The sequence below is a fragment of the Kryptolebias marmoratus genome, linkage group LG9 (genome assembly GCF_001649575.2).
Source record: "Kryptolebias marmoratus isolate JLee-2015 linkage group LG9, ASM164957v2, whole genome shotgun sequence".
Classification (NCBI taxonomy): domain Eukaryota; kingdom Metazoa; phylum Chordata; class Actinopteri; order Cyprinodontiformes; family Rivulidae; genus Kryptolebias; species Kryptolebias marmoratus.
In genome coordinates this window covers 26,057,915-26,078,767 of record NC_051438.1, presented here as the reverse complement: position 1 = coordinate 26,078,767, position 20,853 = coordinate 26,057,915, and the positions used below count along the sequence as shown (strand labels likewise).

At 37.4% G+C, this 20,853-nt stretch overlaps 1 protein-coding gene across 2 annotated transcripts in view; it reads right to left on the bottom strand.

Annotated features, from left to right (window-relative positions):
• The window catches only part of rxfp1 (relaxin family peptide receptor 1), a 74,480-nt gene that overhangs the window by 23,354 nt on the left and 30,273 nt on the right, over positions 1-20,853 (bottom strand). For both annotated transcript variants that reach the window (XM_017417537.3, XM_025006199.2), the window contains exon 3: positions 6,876-6,959. In XM_017417537.3, coding sequence (XP_017273026.1) covers positions 6,876-6,959 — 84 coding nt within the window. The remainder of the gene's footprint in view (positions 1-6,875; positions 6,960-20,853) is intronic.

Below are 20,853 nucleotides of genomic sequence, written 5' to 3'. Positions count from 1 at the left end.
TTAATCTTTTTTGTGTGTATTTTTAACTCTGCTGATTAGACAGATTAGACAAAGCATTTTGCATAAGGTCTTTTGTTGTGGTCAATTGAGCCTAATAATATTTTAATCCTAATAATCAAGGTTTATCTTCAAATAGACATAAAACTTTATAACACTGAGGTAAACAAAACAGGAAAAGTTGAATGAAAACATCACAGTTTGAAAAAAGAAATCAACATATCTGACAGATATCAACCAGTTCAGAGCAGGTCATCATGTTTTTTTTAATATAACTGACTCTGGTTCACATTTTTAAACAAATGCAATGCAAATTTGTTGCAAATATATTGTAGTGATTGATGCAGAAGGAAAAGAGAACGAAAAATTGAGCATTTTCAGGGCAGGAAATACACATCGTATATGTAATATATAATGCCCTGAAAAATATTCAGAGCCTTGAGCTTTTCCACATTTTGTCACATTACAACCACAGACTACAAACTGTTTTACTGGGATTTATTGTGATGGATCAACACAAAGTAGTGCATAACTGTGAATGGAAAGGAAAATGGTTTACGTGGTTTTCAATCTTTTTTTACAAATAAAATCTGAAACGTGTCGCGTGCATTTCAACCTGGAGAGACTCACACAGAGAAAAGCTTCAAATAAATTGTTTTATTGGACATGAAAGACATAAAACTTTGGTGCTTGGACCCCGGCAGAAGATGTGAGTGCTGCATAGCAAGAAGCTTGGACGAGAAGCTTAGGATGAGGATTAGAGGCGTCTTCCCCGGGCCGGACACTGGTGGTGGAGGTCGGAGAGAGGAAGGAAGCTTGAAGGAGCTGGGAAAATAGTGGTAGAGGTGGGTTGAAGTTCAGCTGGTGAACAGATGAAGCCATCATGGTAGTCCTTTTAAACGAAGGCTTGCTCGCTGATTGGTTAAGATGGAGGCAGGGTCTGGTGCTGATAGGCTGCAGTGGAAACACATGATGCAGCGATTGGATGATGCAGGTGAGGCTGAGGCAGGTCCTCCAGTTTGAATTTATGCCTTGGCTGCATTTATACTATACCCACGTCAGGGAGAGACAAATCTCTTTGGAATAAATTGAGTGTGGCGTGAATGTGCTCTGAAAAGAAAACATCTATTTCTTCTCCATCTCTTCTTTGCTGGACAATTTAAAAAGCGTTGAAAAGACTAAGCATCACATCTCAGGAAAAAATAGACCAGCAAGTAAACATCAGAGCAGAGTGGCCAGCAAAATATGAAGCCATTGCTTTTTTTTTCTAACAAAAGAAAAATCTCTCAGGCGAGGTCCATAACAGCAGGTTAACCTGTGGACACATTCACTTCCAGCGAGGAGGAAGTTAAAAAAAATTGCTGCACAAATTCCCAACATGAATAACTAAATTTTTATGAATGTGTTTCTAAAATGCTTTGATCCCAGGACCTGTAGTTCCCAGGGAAGAAGCTGGTGGAGTTGGATTTGTCACCTACCTTCATGACAGGAAATCCACTTTGATGTTCTATGAACAAATTGTATAAAGAAATGGAGGCAAAACCTGCCTATATATAAAATTGTAAAAGCACTTAACATATACACAGCGTTTGCCCAGAAATCTGAGCACAAAATCCAAACAAACCTTTTATATGTCAAAAAATATGAAAGCCCAGTATGCAAGTCTGAGATAAACATCTGTTCTATCCTGTCTGTGCTCCGTATAGAGCTGAGATTTAGTCTGCATTTTATTTTTACTTCAGCAGGGATGAACATGCAGTGGGTGTTTAACCTACCTTTTTCATACATCAGAATTATTCACCTTCTCTGTTTCCACCGTACTGAAAAATATGGATGCTTGTCAATTTTAAAAACCAAACAGGATATGAGCTGCAAGGTATAAAATAGGAAATAATGGGAGGGATGTAATAGATAGCCCTTCTCTCATGGTGAACAAATACCATGCTCCAGCTCTGTGATTTTCCTAAGAGCTAGAGCATTTCAATATCCCACCCCACACACACATGAAAGCACAACTAATAGCATTAAAAAAAGGTATAGCAGCACAAACAGAGGTTGTAATATATATCCTCAAATAGATTTTCCTTACAAAGAATCCATCAGGATGAAATTTAAAGCCACTAACTGAAATGCACCTACAAATTAAAAAGGAGCATTTTTTTATACTGCTCTTCTAAACCCTGATTGTTTCATTAATTTGAACCAAGAGAACTAAAAACTGCATCTTTTTTTCCCAGAAGTAACATGATGCAGCTCTCTTCAAATAATTAAAACAGAGGGGCTAAAACTTTGTCACATCCTGATTGTCTCAGCACAAATTTATGTTTAAAGAGCGCAAAAAGACATGAATGCAATGATTATTTCACTTTATGTGACAAGAACGAAATTAAACCTAAAGCAATTTATATCAGCCACCATGTTTTATGCCAGAGTGTTAAACTAAGATCATATTATGTTGACAAATGAGTATTTTACAGTCTATCTGTAACTGAATGAGTTCTAGCTAGATTTGTGTTGGCTAATGTGGATTAGCTGTGGCAGACATCTTGAATTAGATTGACTCCAAAATTTACTAACTTGTAGGTGCACAATTACTGAAAGTTTCATTAAAATCCGTCCAGTGGATCAGAAGATATTTTGCTAACACACAGAACAGATTTACATTTGGATAGAAACATTTTAAACAAAGATCTTTCAGAATGTGTTAGGAATCAGTTTCAGCTACAAACTTAAAGTCAATATCTGTGAAACTGACTGAATCGTAACTGTTTATGTGTTTTTAAAGGTCAGTTGGGCTGGGGGAGCCATCTTGTATTGAGTTGACTCCAAAGGTTGATCAAATCATTAATTTCTGCAAGCTTTATTAAAATTTAACGAGTGGTTTATGAGTTATTTTGCTAACAGACAGATACATGCACACACAGTTAAAGAAACTAGTAAAAACATTATCACCCGGCTTTTGCTTTTTGCAGAGCAAGTTGCAAAAACCATCAATGGCTAAAAAAAAATTAAAATACCATTTTAATTGGAATGCATCATTAAACTACATCAAATCAAATTTATTGCATTGAATTGCTCTGTAAAAATCATGTATTACTATATATTGTGCTTTAAGATGCATATTTAATTGGTTTATAAAGAAAAAAGGCAGAGTGTTGCAAGAGATTTGTGGCAGCCTGTTCGTACTTTTTATTGTTGTTTACACACTACAGCCAGAGGAGGAAGTTAATATTCAGCTTCTTAAGTTCGGAATAACAAGACGGTACAGAAACAAGTACAAGTGCACAATATTTGTGAACCAGGACCAGGTTCATGCTCTGTGATCTCATGAGAGCTGAAGTGTCACAATGTTTTCGCTGCTCACTGAACGACAACTAATGGCCTGAAAAGACGCACCGTCACGATCGGAGACAGTCTGTTGGTGGTCTGAGACTTTGCCTGCTGAGAAACCTAAAAGAGGACACTAAAAACCACCTACGCTCTGCCACGCCGGCCTCTTAGATCCCATGTCACTGCAGCGCGAGGCATTTTTTCAAATTATCAGGCTGCATATCTGATCATCATCTCTAATGACAACCTTTAAATATGGAGCCGTTTCAAAACATTTAAAATTATTTTAATTCCACCGCTCACAGGAAGTGTGCGGCTGCTGTCATGAAAATAAGCACAGCGCAGGAAACAGGCACTGCTTGGAGCCTTGTTTACCTCTAGGAGATCGGAAATTATTTTAAATAAAGAAAACAGCTTGAGATGTCAGGGGTGTCAGGAGATGGAGTGAATTAAGTTTTGCCATTAGCTGTCATGAGTGGACACAGACTTAATCTCATCGTCCCAAAGAAGCAAAACCAGCTGAGTTTAATTTCAGAGCACAGAGGTTTGCGTGGTTTTTGTTGTTGTTCGCACTGAGAAGATGACAATCAGTGATGAAGGTAGTTTTTAAACACATATCAGCTGAAAAAGTGCAGCACACTTCTTGATTTCCACGTTTAGGGCTCTGTAACTCAGTACAGGTGGCAAATTAAAAGAATAACTGCATAAAAAATTAAGTCTGATAAATGATCAGCTGAGTTTAAAGTTGTTCATTTTAATTCCAATTTAAATTGGCTTAGAGGAACGTAACCATCAAAAACACAACCTGAAGGCAGACTGACACAACTTCATGTAAGTTTAGTGGGAAAAAAAACACGTTGGCTGCAAAATCAGAGGTTTTTTCAAAGCGGAGCAGCAACCTGGGCACACCTGTAAGTGACAACAGGTCAACATTTCTAATGAGCTGCAAATAAAAAAAATATTTAAACAAGCAGATTTATCTGTAAATACGTCGTAAAAAGATACAGAACAAACAAGCAGAGCCAATAAAACAAACAGACGACATTAAACATGCTGATGACAGAAACATGATAATTATTACATCAGGTATTAATATTCAGAGGTGTTCTGACAGATTTTAGCTACTTTTATCTTTTCTCACTGAATGTGTTGGCTTTAGTGATTGTGCTATATGGTGACACCAACATCTTATTTAAAAGCATCATTTTCTCACAAACAGAAAAATCTGAGGGCTGCCTCCATACATCAGGAGTCACCTACAGTAAATATACACTCATTTATTTTGTAACCAGTAATTCATGAGGAGTAAAATCTTATTTAATGTAGAGTTTAACTCCATTTTTCTTTCTGACTCAGACACTCATACAAACCTTTGTATATTAGTGTATAATCACAAACTAAATTAGGACAAAGAGGGAGGATTTTGTGCTACTTGTTCCCAGTTTAAAAGCTCTCATTATTTGATATAATAATTCTGTGGCTGAGGTATATAATCTGCATTAATCTAGAAACACATGAGTAACCATTTTATTTCAATAATGTAATCTTCTTGATTACATGGTTAGTAAAATAATTTACAATGTGCTCTTCAGCCTGGATCAATATATTCTTTATTGGGTCCAAGTTCAATAAAAAAACAAAAACAAAACGAGACTAACAAGATTTCATGCTTCAGTTGAACCACAGTTAAATGTGAGCCAGTAATGTTCATCATTTACCTTAAAAAGGAAAACCTTTATGTTTTTATCAAACAGCTTTCTATCACCAAAGCCTAAAATAATATAGTCTATGTGACTTTACGCTGATACAGCATCTTTAACATGGTGTAAGGTGAGTTCTTCTGTGTTCAGGGAGAGCACAGTTGTGTCTGTGAAATTTGACTTTAGGTAAGTTATGGTGGGTTTAATAAAACAAAACAAATCAAATGAATCAAACAGCAAAACCTGAATGATTCCTAAATCAAGTTTCTGAGTTAATGAGGATTTATGTGATTGATTTTGTAAACTTTTCCTCTGACTGAAACAACAACTTTGGTCACCATAAATAAAAAAAGATCATAGCTTAGAGTCACATGGACCCTTTCACAAAATTTAAAACACAAAATGTTTTATGTTTAATTCTTTAATGTTGATTTAATAAGCTCATGAATTACTTCAGCTGTAATGGTGCTCTAAAAGAATACTTTATGTAGGTTACATCTTTAGAAATGAGTACTTATTGTCTTCTTTGTGACAGCTGGAGTAAAAGATGTAGCAGAAAACAGCAGGTGCACTCTTCAATCCAACGAAGGATTAGAGTACTTTACACCGCCTTTGTTCATGCTTTCTTCTTCTATTATCTCACAGTTTCATACTTCATATTTTACAAGACAAACAAGAAGAAAAAAGAACCTTTTACTTCTGCAAAATAATAAGGAAAACTTTAGGTTCTCTAGTTTTTCACGATCATCTGATGATTTTCTTTTATCTTAGTTTTAGCAAACGGCTAAAATGACAAAAGAGTTTTTCCTAAATTTCCTGTCTGAATTCAGTTAAATAAAGCTTCTAATTGAGCACAATGGAGTTAAAATCTGAGCTTCATCTTCTCATACATTTGTGGTGAATCTCTTTAAAATGGATTTATGCATGTGCAGAAAAGCGAACATGAATGGCTTTACGCATTAGCAGCTTTAAAATGAAACAAAACGAGGACTTCTGCGGGGATGATGGAGGTGCTGTGGAGACCACCGGAGCTGTGATTGGCTGCTTGTGTTTTCTGCTGCTAGTGAAGGTTTGTTCACAGTGAATAAAACATGAGGCAGATTCAGAAAGGGTTCACATTCTGCTATTCAGTCACTCATCTTCAAAGCAAAGCTTTCTCTCCCTAAACTCTTCTGCTTTTTATTTTAACCTACAAACAAGCCAGAAACCAGACTCATATTCAGGGATGAAACAAGACAAAAGTTCCTCCCACTGTGAGGATCACAAGTGAAAATCTGAACCATTGCTGTGGGGATTGTGATGAAAACTTGAGGCAGAAAGATCCACTGGTGATATCAGCGGGCGACATCGGAGGCAGAACTGGCACCGACCCCATGAATCACAACTAAATCTGGCTTTTTACATCTCATTATACAAAATCTATTTATCACTTGCTGCTAATCCCACCAACACATTTTTGTTTCTTTCAAATTGATCAAGTTTTTACACAATTGTGCAAAAAAGTAAAATGAAAACTTAAAGAGAACTAGAAAAGAAAGTATGAGTCTGAGGGTTTCTTATAAATGGGTGTGATATATATACATATATATAAGAAAAAAAGGAAAATTCCACTATTGCACAAACAGGCACAGTCCTTTATTTGACCCTTTTTTATGGTCTTGATCTTTTTTGTCATTTCCTTATTTTATGTACAGCACTTTGGTTCCTAAATGTGCTACAAAAACATGAACTTTAAATGTCTATTTTATGATTCTGAAAGTGTTCAAACACACAGCTGACTCACACATTCTCTGATCCTTTCTGTAAGAAAACACTTTCAGGAGAAGATTAACTCTAGACAATACTTACAGCAGATATTTGACTTGGTCCGGGCGTTATGACTCGGCATCCCAAAATACTTGTCAAATAAATGAGGCCATCCGTTATTATCTCCTAAAAAAAACAGAAAATACAATCATTAAAAATCACAAATTATCTTATAAAACAATCATCTTTTATGAGTATTCAGATGTTTTATTGTTACGTATACATATTTTAACTTCCTTTTTTGTTAAACGCACATAATGCCAGAAAGTTTCTGCAGAAGTGATCAGTCGTCCTCCAGTGAGACGGTTGGAGGTTCAATTCCACCAGAACGCCACATGTCGAAGTGTCCCTGGGCAAGAACCCTTATGCCTCCTTGGTGTATGAATGTGATCTAAAGCTCTGATTAGTCTCTACAGAATGATTTATCCAGGTTATCTTTGTAGAGATGTGGTAGAGTGATGTATGAATGAGTGTGGATGGATGAATGAGGCACAGATTGGGTTGTAAAGCGCTTTTAGTTGCCTGGTTGACTAAAAATACGCTTTAAAAGTACAATCCTTAACGTTAGAGCTTCATAATGAAAGGTAATTTATGCAGATTTAGGCTTTGGACAAAAAAAAAGACACTTATCATTCATTAACACAGTACACACATGTAGCAAAATTTAAAAAAAGGTTTATTTATCACATTTTTCTGTTGACCTGGGCTGGCCCAATCCAGTTCCTGTAGTTTTCTTTCTCCTGTTCAGGTACAGATGCCTTCAAACTGAACCCCTCTTTAACTTTCAGACAACAACTGGCCAGAATAAACACACAAAAAGGTAAAAATATACCTGTGTTTATCAGTTTTAAGTGCCGCAGACAGCTGTAGTAAATGTCACGTGTCGAGAAGGGAGCAGAACAACGTGATATTAAAAAAAAAAAAAAAAGGAATATGTTTGGAATTGACTAAATCCTGAAACACAAACAATCAAGGCAAAAATAATCAAAATGCCCCAATAAATGTACACTGGCTTCACTCACATAGAAAATTGTTTTTCTAAATTACTCATAGTTCTACAAAAGCAAAATACAAACAGAAAACAGGAATAACAGAACATCACTTTCTAACATGCCACACACACACACACACACACACACACACACACATACAACACTTCACCTGTTTTAATCTTACTTCTTTTTCTATTTAATGTTTTAGAAATACAAGTTTTGATGCAGTCAATCTTCAATATGCTGCTTTAAAGTTCATTTAGGAAAGAAAACTGTTTTTTTTTGTCAGAATGTAACGGGTTTAAAAGACTGACGTTGAGGATGAAAACACTTTAAAAATAACTACAGTAATAATAGTTTGATGTGTATCTACTAGTACAGGTTAATTGCCTAAATTAGGACAGAGGGAATCAGGTAAAAAGGTCAAATTTGATTAAATCTACTTAATTTGATGTAACATTTAGATACAGTCTGTTCCAAAAGCTGATATGACAAAAAAAGTATTCCTTTCACCTCCTGTCCCTTTTCTCGTTCTCACCCTCTGTTAGTTAATTATAGGCAGAAACCGAGGAGGCATCAGGTCTTCGCCTGCTGCTTTCGGGGATCTGCTTCGTCAAATTAAAGAACAAAAGGTCCAACTTTAAAGTAGTTAACCTTCAACCACTGCTGTTGTTAGAAAAGAAAAATAAATTGATGAAATAGATTTTGAAAATTAAAGATAACTGTTCAGGGGTATATTAACCTCAAGGTTATGTTTTTTTTTTACATCTCCAACGCTGGTGCTTTTGGTCGGTAAAACCATGTCCAGTTTGAGGGAAGTTTAGGGAAACTGTTATAGTTTGCAAGCTTTTAAAAGTGCCAAACAACAAGCAAAGTTGGCCAAAGATGAATCCTTAACTCCCTGCACTGTGGGGTTTCTCTGGTAACGGGTCATTTATATTTCAGCTGTTTGAGGAATCCAAATCTTCAGCCATTTAGAAAAAGACATGTACAGTACACACAAACAGCCTTAATCAGTTGTTTCTTTTACTTCTTGTGTAAAAACTCATTACTTTACCACAGCATGCTCAGACTAATTAAGATAAGGACAAAGAATTGCTCCAGTCACATTGCAGCCACTGAGGAAGTGTGAGTAATCACTCCATCAGACCACTAATGAGAATCTCTGTTTTTACTTATGTGACCTCATTATTTTTTTGTTGTTTGTTTGTCCAATCAGTAAAGCTCTGGAGAATTAATGCAAGCAAAATCCCTATGGCGGTTACATCTGTGAGACGTAATAAACATTTAGCTTGAGGGCTCATGATGAAACACAAAGCAACTGCTCCCTAAAGTAAATTATCGACCAAATGGAGCTCCATCCTTCTACGGGCTGTCAACATGACCTGTTTGCCGAAGGAGAAGACTCAGATTTATTGTAATCCACTCGAGGTGTTGTTGGAATACAGAACAAATATATACCCTCATAAAGCAAAAATAATGTGTACAAAAAACAGCGGCTGCTGCCTCCTGACTGCAGTAATTAACCACAGGTCCAAACCCCACTGGGATTTTAGATTCAATTTATCCAGCTTTCATCCAAAGCAACAAGCGACAAACACATTTAAAAGGGATAGTTTGGTCATTTATGTAATGATGTTCTATCAAATAGTTATCAATAGTTAGTACTTATCAGCCGTGACATCAGTCATAGAACATGGAGTGAGGAGAAAAAGGCAGGCTAACTCTTTTTTTTTTTGTTTTAAAACATCATACTGGTGTGAAAGAATGGTACGTTATCCACACTTTTGCATGTCATTGTTTGTAATTTGTCATTTTCTCTATCAAATGTCCGTGTTGACTGCACAAATGTGCTGAGCGTAGACTGCGCAGATGCTCCAAAACACTTCAGTATGTAACCTAAAGAAGTTCACTTTGTTTCAAATCAAATACTTTATTAATCCTCAGGGGAGAATTGTTAGTGATCAAACAACCAACAACTCTGTTTTAATGCATTTTATGTAAATTTAAAGCTGAATTGTATAGTTTTTTTTTCCCAGTGGTTAATAGGACGTTATTAAAAATTATAATTAATTCCAATACCATACAAAATGATACAGTACAATACAATGAAATATATTATGAAACTTTATTAGTCTCTCTGGGAAATTTGAACTTTGTGCTGTTCTAATAGCTGCCTTCACAAAAACAAACATAAAAAGAAACAAACCATTAAAACAATTACAAACATAATCTACCAGTAAAACTCATTGTATGATTATACACATATGTGTAAATGGATTAGTATTGGGAGCGTTTCATTAGAACTGGGCTTGAGTAATTTATGAAATGTGTCGTTATTTGTGCCACCTAACTTTTTTTTCCTGAGTAATACAGTTTAATGTCAGTGCTGATTTCCAGGCAGTGGTCATAGTCTAGCAGTTACTACTTTATTTATAAAATAAATTTGAAGTAACATCCTAACTTTCTCCATCAAACGTTTCATTAAAGTAAAATTATCTAAGGAAGCAGTTTTAGGATTTTCCCTTTGGGTCTGTGTCATGTTCCACTTTTGATATGAATAAACAAATCTGTTTATCTGAAATTTACCAACACCTAATTACAACCTGGTCATTCTCCAAATGGGTTTTTGTGCTGAACAGCTTCAAGAGGTTTTTTGAAAATGTATCCAAATGTCTATTGAAGCTTTTAATGATTAGTACCTCTGACCCAGATGCTAATCCACTGTGGACTCCTCTATGAGACACCCTCTTTGTGATGAGGGGAAGTCCAGAAGAATTAATATTAAACAGAGTAATTTGGACAAGATGAACAGCACAAGTCACTTCTGCAATCATTAAAAATCAAATAGTTTGAGGAATACTTTGATGTGTGTGTTCTTGTGCTGGATGAATATCATGTTCTGCAAATATACACATCAATGGACTTGGGCCAGACGAGCTGGTGGTCGAAGCAACCAGTCAATTAAAGCCTGAAGATGTTTGTGATTACCAATAAAAACTAATCAGGATACCATTCATTCAAACACAAGAGGAGGCTGTTGAGATTATCATCTCATGTTGATCAGGGAGATGGCCAACGGCTTGTGTATTTTTCACGACAGTAATTAGTAATCTAATTAAAATGTTAAGAAATACATTTTTGAAGGTTGTACTTTGTGCAGGGCTCCAACTGTGAGACCTACTGAAAAGGTGTTTCTGACGTAAAATTGACATTGTGAGACATTTCATGTATTTTTTTTTCCATATCATCGCATAAAAGACATAATTTTGATGTTCTACTGTATAATTAGAAAATAGAAAACAAATCCAGATCAGAACAGTTGAAACTCAATCGCACTACCAGGAAAATATTTGAGTCTCTGTACTATTTTCTGAAGGATTCTGGGTCTGAAATAAACCAGACGTGCTAAAACAATAATGAACATCTCACACAGAAGCTTTAACAGGAACAACTTGCAGGTGAAGAAAGATTAAACTAACCATTTAGACTGTTCTATGTTCACTGATAGTTCTACAAATCCAAACTAAATAGTCAAAGTATTTCAGAAAATTCTGCATCCTGCCTCCTACAGGATTTGTTGTTTCCAGAGCCAGTTTCTTGTCATGTTAAATTGATTTATTTTAGGGGTGGTTGCACAGCTCCAGTTTATGTCCTTCAGCGCTTTAATACAAGATAAAGTACGAGAAGAATTGCATGTCTTTGTTTTAACAGATGCACGTATTTAAAAGACTTGTGTTCATTTTGACTGGAGGTTTTTAGTAACCTTGATGCCTCATTTTCCTACAGAACTACAGTTCATGACAGTGAAATGTAGGTTATATTCCCCTTGTTTTCTTTTCAGCCTGAATAAAACACACTGGGCTGCCACACTCACATTTTTCTTTTTTTTTTTTTAAATCTGCTGTCATTTCCTGTTAGCCTCAGAAACAAATGAACATCCTATTCAACAAAACAAAATTCAGCTATGATAAGTTGCTGCTTTAAAATTTAAACTTTAATTACCTCACTATCTCAGCAGTTTGTTTAGCACATAAAAAAGATATTTATACAGTGCACAAATGAGACAAAAAAAGATGAATGTGCTCTGGCAGGTGCTTAAACAGTTTCCCACATGGAGTGTTCCAAGTTTAACTCGAGCTAAAATAGACGAATTTGCTGCGGCTTGCGCAAGGTTCTTTAATTTTTTATCAATTGGATAAACATTGCTTCTTCTGCGTGCCTGAGCATGTTGAGATAAAGAGCTACAGCTACTGCTCAGTCAAACTGAGGTGTTAATTAGAATTTAGACTAGGCACAGTTTTTCAAAGGGAGATTTTACTGTGCTTGTTCTGAAAGAAGAGCTTTTAGTATAAAGAATAGTTTGATATTCAAAGTAAAACCCCACAATTTAAATAACCCAATACTGTAGCTGCTAAGTTTTGCATGAATAAATAAAAAAATAAATAACTACTGGAACAGAAACTCACTCTTTAACGGAGCACAGAGTTGGTAATGATTACATGCTGACGGATTCAGGAATCAAATCTGAGACCTTCTATGTTCAGGTTTCTCTTCTCATTTTGTATCATTACTTATTTCTAACTGCAGTTAACGGCCACCAGCAGCATGCCTGGTGTAACGCAGACCGCTTCAGACTGACGGTCGATGATTTAAAAACTGATGCAAGAAAATCCTTTGAAAAGACGCAAAATATGTTATTTGTTCATCTTGGGGAAAAAAGAGGAGAAGTCAAAAAATTTTAAATTTTAACCTTCCAAATTGTTTTGATAGATTCCTCAAGAACATATAAGTTTTATAAGCTCATTTTTAGGTTTCCAAACAGCCCTCTGGTTTTATTTATTTTTTTTATTTATTTGTTTATTGGTTTTTTTCACTATATACACACATCAACAAAAGCAAACAAAAACAACCCACCCCAAACAAACAAGAAGCACAACAGTGTCAACACAGAATAAAATTAAAGAGAAAAAAAGAAAAACAAAAAAAACAAAAAAAAAACTATACAGACAGACCATATACACAAAGTACAGACAGATAATCCCAGGTAACATCTTAAATAGTCAAAGCTTCCAGACAACCAAGTGAACGATATATAGAATGTAAAGAAATAAAAAGAGAAAAAAGAAAAAACAAGTAAATTAATAAAATAAATAAAGATTACAGTCTCTGTAAGAAAGATTGTATTGGGTCCCAAATCCTCCAGAATCTGTCTGACCTTTGATGGAGATCATGAGTCAGCTTTTCAACTAAAACAATATCAGAGATTTGTGAAATCCACATATCAACAGTGGGGGCCTGCGGTGCTAACCATCTCAGTAAAATGCATTTTTTGGCCAGAAATAAGAGGGTTACAAGCAAATGTTTAGTATCTGCGTTATATAAAATTTCCGAAGTATGATTAAAAAGACAGAAAGAGGGAGTTAGTGGGAACCGTTTACCAAAGATCTCCTGTATCATCAGATGAACTGCTTTCCAGAAAACCTGAATACGGTTACAAGACCAAAACAGATGAATAAATGTGCCCCTATGTGTTTTACATTTACAACAAAGATCCGAAGTATCTGGAAACATCCTCCGAAGGCGAACAGGTGTATAATAAGTTCGGTAGAAAAATTTAAAGTTCTGCTCATGTATAGAAATTGAGGTGCAGCTGGGAAAAATCCCAATACAAATTTCCTCCCAATCTGCTAGATCAAATTTCAGCCCTAGATCATGTTCCCACACCAGCTTCATAGCATCGTAAGCTGAGGAGTCAGAGCCAGATAATAAACTATATATCTTGGAGATAAGTCCCTTGGGAGATTTGGTCATGACAATTATATTTTCTAACTCTGACAATCTTGTACGTAAGGCTCCTGTTCTCCTGAGAGAGTTCACAAAATGACGGATCTGTAGGTATTTATAAAAATCTCTATTAGAAATATTGAAATCGGCCTTAATTTGTTCAAAGGATTTAACAGAGTCAGAATCCAGTATGTCCATAATAATTGACAGACCCCTAGATGACCATTCAGACAGGCCAATATTTCTAATCTCCGCTGGTAAATCTGGGTTCAAGGTTAGCGATGACCAAGAAGAGAGGGTGGGAGAGATATTAAGATATTTCTTCACATCTCGCCAAGCCAGCAAGGTATTATAAACAATAAAGTTGCTTCTGAGATGGGGTATTTGGTCAATGCCACTTATAAAGAAGAGAGAATTAGGTTTGCTGGGGAGACAAGATTGGGATTCCAGATCTAACCATAAAGAGTTACTTCTATTCATAAACCAATTTGAAATTATTTTAAGTTGTGCTGCCCAATAATAAAGTTGCAGGGATGGTAATGACAATCCTCCAAGATGTTTTGGCTTAGTTAGTGTAGAAAACTTAACTCTTGGGTGTTTATAGTTCCAAACAAAGCGAGATAGATGAGAATTCAGTGACTTGAAGTGTGCAGGAGATAGATAGCAGGGAAGATTTTGATATAAATAGTTAAGTCGTGGGAGAATATTCATTTTTATAATATTGATTCTCCCTAAAAAAGAGGACGGCAAAGGAGCCCATTTTATTAAGTCGTGTTTTATCTTCTGAATTAGAGGTGAATAATTAGCTCCAAAAAGATTATTCAGATCAGGTGGGACAGAAATACCCAGATACTTGAAGCCTCTCATAGACAATTGAAAGGGAGATTGCGTGAGGTTTTCTGAAGGGATGCCGAAAGGAGTGGCGACAGACTTTCCCAAGTTGATTTTATATCCTGACAAAGCGCTGAACGTGGCCATAGATTCCAAGATGGCTGGAATTGATTTCTCGGGATTGCACATATATAGAAGTACATCATCTGCGAATAGTGAAATTACATGATTCCTACCGCCTATATTGATTCCAGATACATCTGGATTAGTCCTGATAATCTCGGCCAGAGGTTCTATAAACAATGTAAACAGTAAGGGTGAGAGGGGGCACCCCTGCCTACAACCCCTATGAATCTTAAAGGGCTCAGACATCAAGCCATTTGTGTTAACTGAGGCTGTTGGGTCTGAATAAAAGCTTTTAACCAGGTTGATGAAATTTGGGCCCAGGCCGAATTTATGTAACACCTGAAAAAGAAACTGCCATTCAACTCGGTCAAAGGCCTTCTCGGCATCAAGGGAAACAATTACTGCAGGCTTTTTGTGAGTGTTAAGGTACTGAACAACATTAAGAACGCGTCGTATATTGTCTGTGCCATATCTCATTTTTATAAAACCTGCCTGATCTGGGTTTATTATTTTAGGAAGGATATTTTCCAATCTCCGGGCCAATACTTTTGCTACAATTTTATAATCAACGTTAAGCAAACTAATAGGTCTGAAGGAGGAACAATCCAGGGGACTTTTACCTTCTTTTAAAAGAAGACTGATGGAAGCGTGTCTCCACGAGGGGGGGATGCCGTTCCTCAAAATGTCATTAACAGCGGGCATTAATATTGGTTGAATCTCTGGCCAAAATGATTTAAAAAATTCCAATGGAAACCCATCAGGTCCAGGACACTTCCCATTTGGCATAGATTTAATTGCAGCCCAAACTTCCTCCGGGGTGATTGCAGCATCTAAAAAGGCCCGATCCTCTCCCGTAACAGAGGGTAGAGATATATTGCTCAAATAGGAGGTGATATCTTCCGGGTCAGCCATATCTGTATTGTATAGAGATGTGTAAAAATCCCGGAAAGTGCTGTTAATGATTTTAGGGTCATATGAAACGTCTTCGTTTTGCGTTCTTATCATATTGATTAAGCGACTATTGTTTTGGTTTTTCAATAAGTGAGAAAGCATGCGACTGGGCTTATTACCAAATTCATAGTATTTCTGTTTAGTATAAAGTAGTAGTTTCTGAACTTGGCGGGTGTAGTCTATATTAAGCTCAGATTTAACAGCCATTAGTGCCTTTAAATTTGATAATATTGGTGATTGTTTGTGTATTTGTTCTAGTCGAATCACCTCTTTTTCAAGGTTATTTCTTCTCTCCGCTCGAGCCGCTTTTTGGTGAGAGCAGTAAGAGATAAGATAGCCGCGCAAAGTAGCTTTTGCTGCATCCCAGATCATAGCAGAAGATACAGGAGATTCCTTGTTGTCAAGCCAGAACTGCAATAAGTTATTCCGGACAAAGTTGCGAAAGGGTTCATTATCTAAAAAGGAGGTATTGAATTTCCAAGTAAAAGTTCTAGACATACGTAATACTGGATCAACACTTAAAAATACTGGTGCATGATCTGACAAGACTATGGGGTCTAAGTTACAACTTTGAACTAAATGTAAAAGCGACTTGGGGATAAAAAAATAATCCAGCCTAGAATAGGAGTTATGGGGATGTGAATAAAATGTATAGTCCCTTGTTTTAGGATGTAGATGTCGCCAAATATCTATCAAACCAGTATCTGTGCATAAGTTTTTCAGGACAGCTGAAGCTTTCGGGTTCGGCAATTTCGCAGCGGAGGACCTATCCAGAGATGCGTTCATTACGCAATTAAAGTCACCAGCCAGAAAGCCAATTCCTTTGCAATGATGGTTAAACAATAAGATCATTCGTGATATAAACTGGGGCGAGTCATCATTAGGAGCGTATACATTGAGAATAGTTATATGTTGTCCATGGATCGACCCTGTAATTAGAATAAATCTCCCCTCTGAATCCTTCTCCTCATGCTCCAGAATAAAAGGAAGATTCTTATGTATGAGAATGGCCGTACCCTTCTTGTTTTGTGAATGGGCGGAAAAATATACATTACCTACCCAGTCCCTTTTAAGTTTCAAATGTTCTGTAGCAGATAACCTAGTTTCTTGTAATAATGCTATGTCGAGTGTATTTTTTTTCAAAAAAGTCAAAACCTTTTTCTTTTTGATCACATGACCCAGTCCCTGTACATTCCAGGTAACAATCCTAAGAGAGCCAGACATACAAACTATAAGGACAGAGAACAGTTCTTAAACACTGGGTGTCATATTTGAATAAGTTGGGCTGTGCATAGACATTTGTATATATAAAAAAGAAAAGAAAAAAAACACATCTAAGTTCCTGACATTTAACATAAAAACAAATAAAATAAATGAAATACTGAATCTGCAAACAGCAGCGTTCACCCTCCCCTATCCTGTCCCCAAACGACAGAAAAGAACAACCCAAAAAGATGTCACTAACGTTTCCAAACAGCATACAACTCCCGGTTCTAGGTTCGAACACAGCGACAACCAGATGCTCAAAACACCATCCGTGGTCCAGGCAGGAAAGAATAATAAAAAGAAAATAAATAAAATGAAATAAAATCTAGCCACGCTGAGAGGCCTCCCAACGTAATAAGTTCAAAAAGAAGAAAAAACGAGAATGTTTTTAGGTCTCAGCGCGGGTATAAAGTCCATCTTCCTCCAAATTTCCTGAATAAAGCAGGAAAAAAGAAACAATAATAAACAGGGTACCTCATTTAAGCGAGTCCAGAAATGCAGCGGCAGCCTCAGATGTATCGAAAAAACGGATTCGCCCCTCATGAAGACATCTGAGGCGAGCGGGATAAGCGAATCCACGGTATTTGTCGCGGCGGATCAGCTCCTTCACCACAGCACCAAATTCTCGCCTTCTCCTCAGGACCTCCGCCGACAGGTCGGGGTAGAATCTCAGTTGGGAGCCGCCATGGAATATGTCACGCTTCTTCTTTGCTGCATTAAGCACAGCCTCTCTGTGCGAATATCTCAAGAAACGGACCAGGATACTTCGAGGTGGCTTATTCGGGGCCGGAGCAGGAGCCAAAGCCCTGTGGGCCCGTTCGATCTCCAATGCTGGGTGCTCAGCTGGTAAACCGACCAAGGTCGGTAGCATTTCTTGGAGAAAGTCCACAAGCGGAGTGTTGCCCTCTACTTTCTCTGGTAAATTAATGATTTTTAAATTTTTACGCCGACCACGGTTCTCCAGGTCATCTATTTTTAGCTGTAACTGTTCCACTGTTTTTTCCATGGCGGCTATGCTTGTCCCATAGGCGCCGAGGCTGTCCTCTGTCTCGGAGATTCTCCCCTCGGCCTCCTCCATGCGCTTTTCCAAGTCCGCCGTTCTGCTAGAAAGCAGCGACAGGGAGCTCTCGACCGAACCGACAGAAGTCTTTAAATCGCCCAATGCGACATCAATAGTATCGAGTCGGGTGCCTATGGATGCATCCATATCTTTCATCCGGGAGGCCAACGACTTTACCTCAGATAATATCAGCTCCATTGTAGTTTGGTCGGCTAGCTCCGAGACATTAGCACTGACCTCGCCCTGACTTGAATCTTTCGGAACGGTTTTCTTCCTGGTGGAGGAGCCCGACGGGGAAAAAATAGGGAAATCTTTTTCACGTTGTGTTCGAGGCATCCCCGGAATGTTTCAAAGTAGATAAGAACGAGTTTAACTGGAGGTAGATGTAAAATTATTTTTAGCCTGGAGCGGAGAAGAGCCTCAAGCGTCCATCTTGGTCCGTACCCACGTGATCTCCAGCCCTCTGGTTTTAGAATGAACCCTTAAAACAAAGCCTCAGGTCTGAACGTAGTTTATGATTAGTGACTTATTGCAAAGCTGCGTCTGACTCCCACTTGGAGTCCTTCTTTGTCAAGCTTGCATGTTCTCTCCATGCATGCACGGGTTTTCTCTGGGTTTCCTCCCACAGTTCAAAAACATTCATTTTAGGTTAACTAATGACTCTGAATTGGCCCCAGGTGTGAGTGTGAATGGTTGATTGTCTCAGTATGACCCTGTGATAGATTGGCAAAGTGCCCAGGGTGCACCATGCCTCTTACCTAATGACTGCTGGAAATGCAGTAGGTACCAGCTCCCCGTGACCCTGAACAGGAAAATGGATGAATGACTAGAGTTTTTGCACATCAGGCTAATTATGATGTAAACTGCAACAAACATCGTGTTACATTGGTGTTTTTTTTCTGTATGTGCAACGGAAGAGTAGCAGATTGTTCATTTGTTTGTCAGTCTTTGTCAACAATGGCGTCACATGGAAGAGGAAAATTATGCTCAATATGTCCAAAGGTGGCTGATCCGTCCAATGTGGGCTCTAAACTCTGCTCCAGGTTAGGCAGGGGTGGTCTGCATCTGTTGTAAAGGGGAGAGAGTTAGCTCTGAACGTTAACAGATGGCACCTTTGTCGGCGCAGCTTTGCCAGGTTTTGAGTTGTTGAATCAGGGAGACTGAGTGTGTCCCTGGGGCGCTTCTTCTGTCCACCCTGAGAACATTTGTCTTCTACCAGCTCATCATAAGACAGTCTCTTTGGAAGATGAGTGTCAGGCATGTACACAAGAAGGCCTGCCCACCTGACCTGAGCTCTCCCCAGCAGACTGGGGACATTTTGGCCTGAGAGAAGGACTTCTGTGTTGGGGACATTGTCCTGCCAGGGGTTATCTCCAGCAGCTTTTGAAGCAGTTCAGGTAGAAGCAGTTCAGTTTGTTGCTGTGGCAATCAGACACTGTCTCACAGGTGTATAGTGGGATAGGCAGAACTGCCACCTTGTACACCTTCAACAACTTTATAGATAGCTTGTTTCCTCTTCAGGTAAGTGTAAATCTCAGATAAGATTGAGCCTGTTGTCTCACTTGGTGCTGACAAGGTTGAAATAAAAAGAGCATATATAGTCACTTCCACTGGCCCATGTCTTATCTCTAAGCTGCACATTTGTTGGTGGTAATTATGTATTTCTAACAAATTTATAAACGGCGGGCAACCTTTCCCTGAACTATCGCAAGAAAGCTAATAATCATCTTTCAATAATGAGCAAATATTTATTTTTGAAATAGATACAGAATATCTCTTTCCACTAAATGAGGCCAGCTAATTCAAAAGTTTTATTGCTGCAATGCATAATAATTCCCTGTATGATCAAGCACTAGGGGGTGAGGATGTGAGTTTTTTTTAGGTTGAGAGAAGATTTATGAGCTCCTTTGCCACTTACGCTGCAGCTCGACAGACAGTGTTATGAAGTCACTGCAGAAAATTGATGCACCTGCATCAATTTTGTGATGCAATATAGCTTTATTAACTGAGGAGAAAAAAGCTATTTAGAAAAAAAAAGTAACAGATGACTGCAGTACTCATACCATTGTCCTAATAATGTAAGAACACAGTGTTTTAATGCTGACTATTGTTGCAAAAGGGATAAATGAATGGAAACACTTTGTGATTATCTTCTATTCTATTTAGATTGTGGTTTTTGTTTGATAACTTCATGCTTCACTTTCCTGAGCTCCGGCACCCCACAGGTTGATGTTTAATTATTGAATCATATAAAGTTAGAATGGCTAATTAGAACAGCCCGTTTCCTGAAGGCTAATTACATCTTTGGAAAACCTTTCCTTTTAATGATTAGTTCCTGTTTGATCACAATGTGACAGATCAATTATCATATTGATTGTTGTTGACATTAAGCACTCTTCAATTATTTCTGACTTGATTAAAAAGTGACATAAATATCAGTTATGGCGGAAGCTGCAATGATAATTGAATACTAAAGCTGCACAGACACAAAGTTCCTATTACTTTGCATCCATGTTGATGGTTGTTTATTTAGAACTGATTTTGTTTATGGTGCCTGTTGATCTTGCAACTGAAACTCCTGGTATTTTGTCATTTTGTCACCAACAAACAAACAAACAGTGTGATGAAATTCAAAGCAGCACCTTTAATGAACGCAGAAATCAAATTAATGATATTTAAAAGGAACAGACAGTTGAAAAGCAAAGAGTTAATTCTGATGTTTTTTAAAATCTTACTGTGGAATGGCTATCATAGTATAGATGCTTCTTTTTGCGAATAAAAAAAAGAAATTCCTTTTGAAAACTTTTCTGCAGGAAACGCATGCTTTAGTGTCCAGACTGAGGAAAGAGCGCAGTAAGTAAGAAGCACAAGTGAGTTCCTAAGCATTCAGAGATGGTAATTTATGAAGATACAGAACTAGATTTATCATTCAGCTGTCATTCAGATATAGCAAAGAAAGACATTAGTTACACCACCTTAAATTTCACAAGATGCTAAATAAAGAATG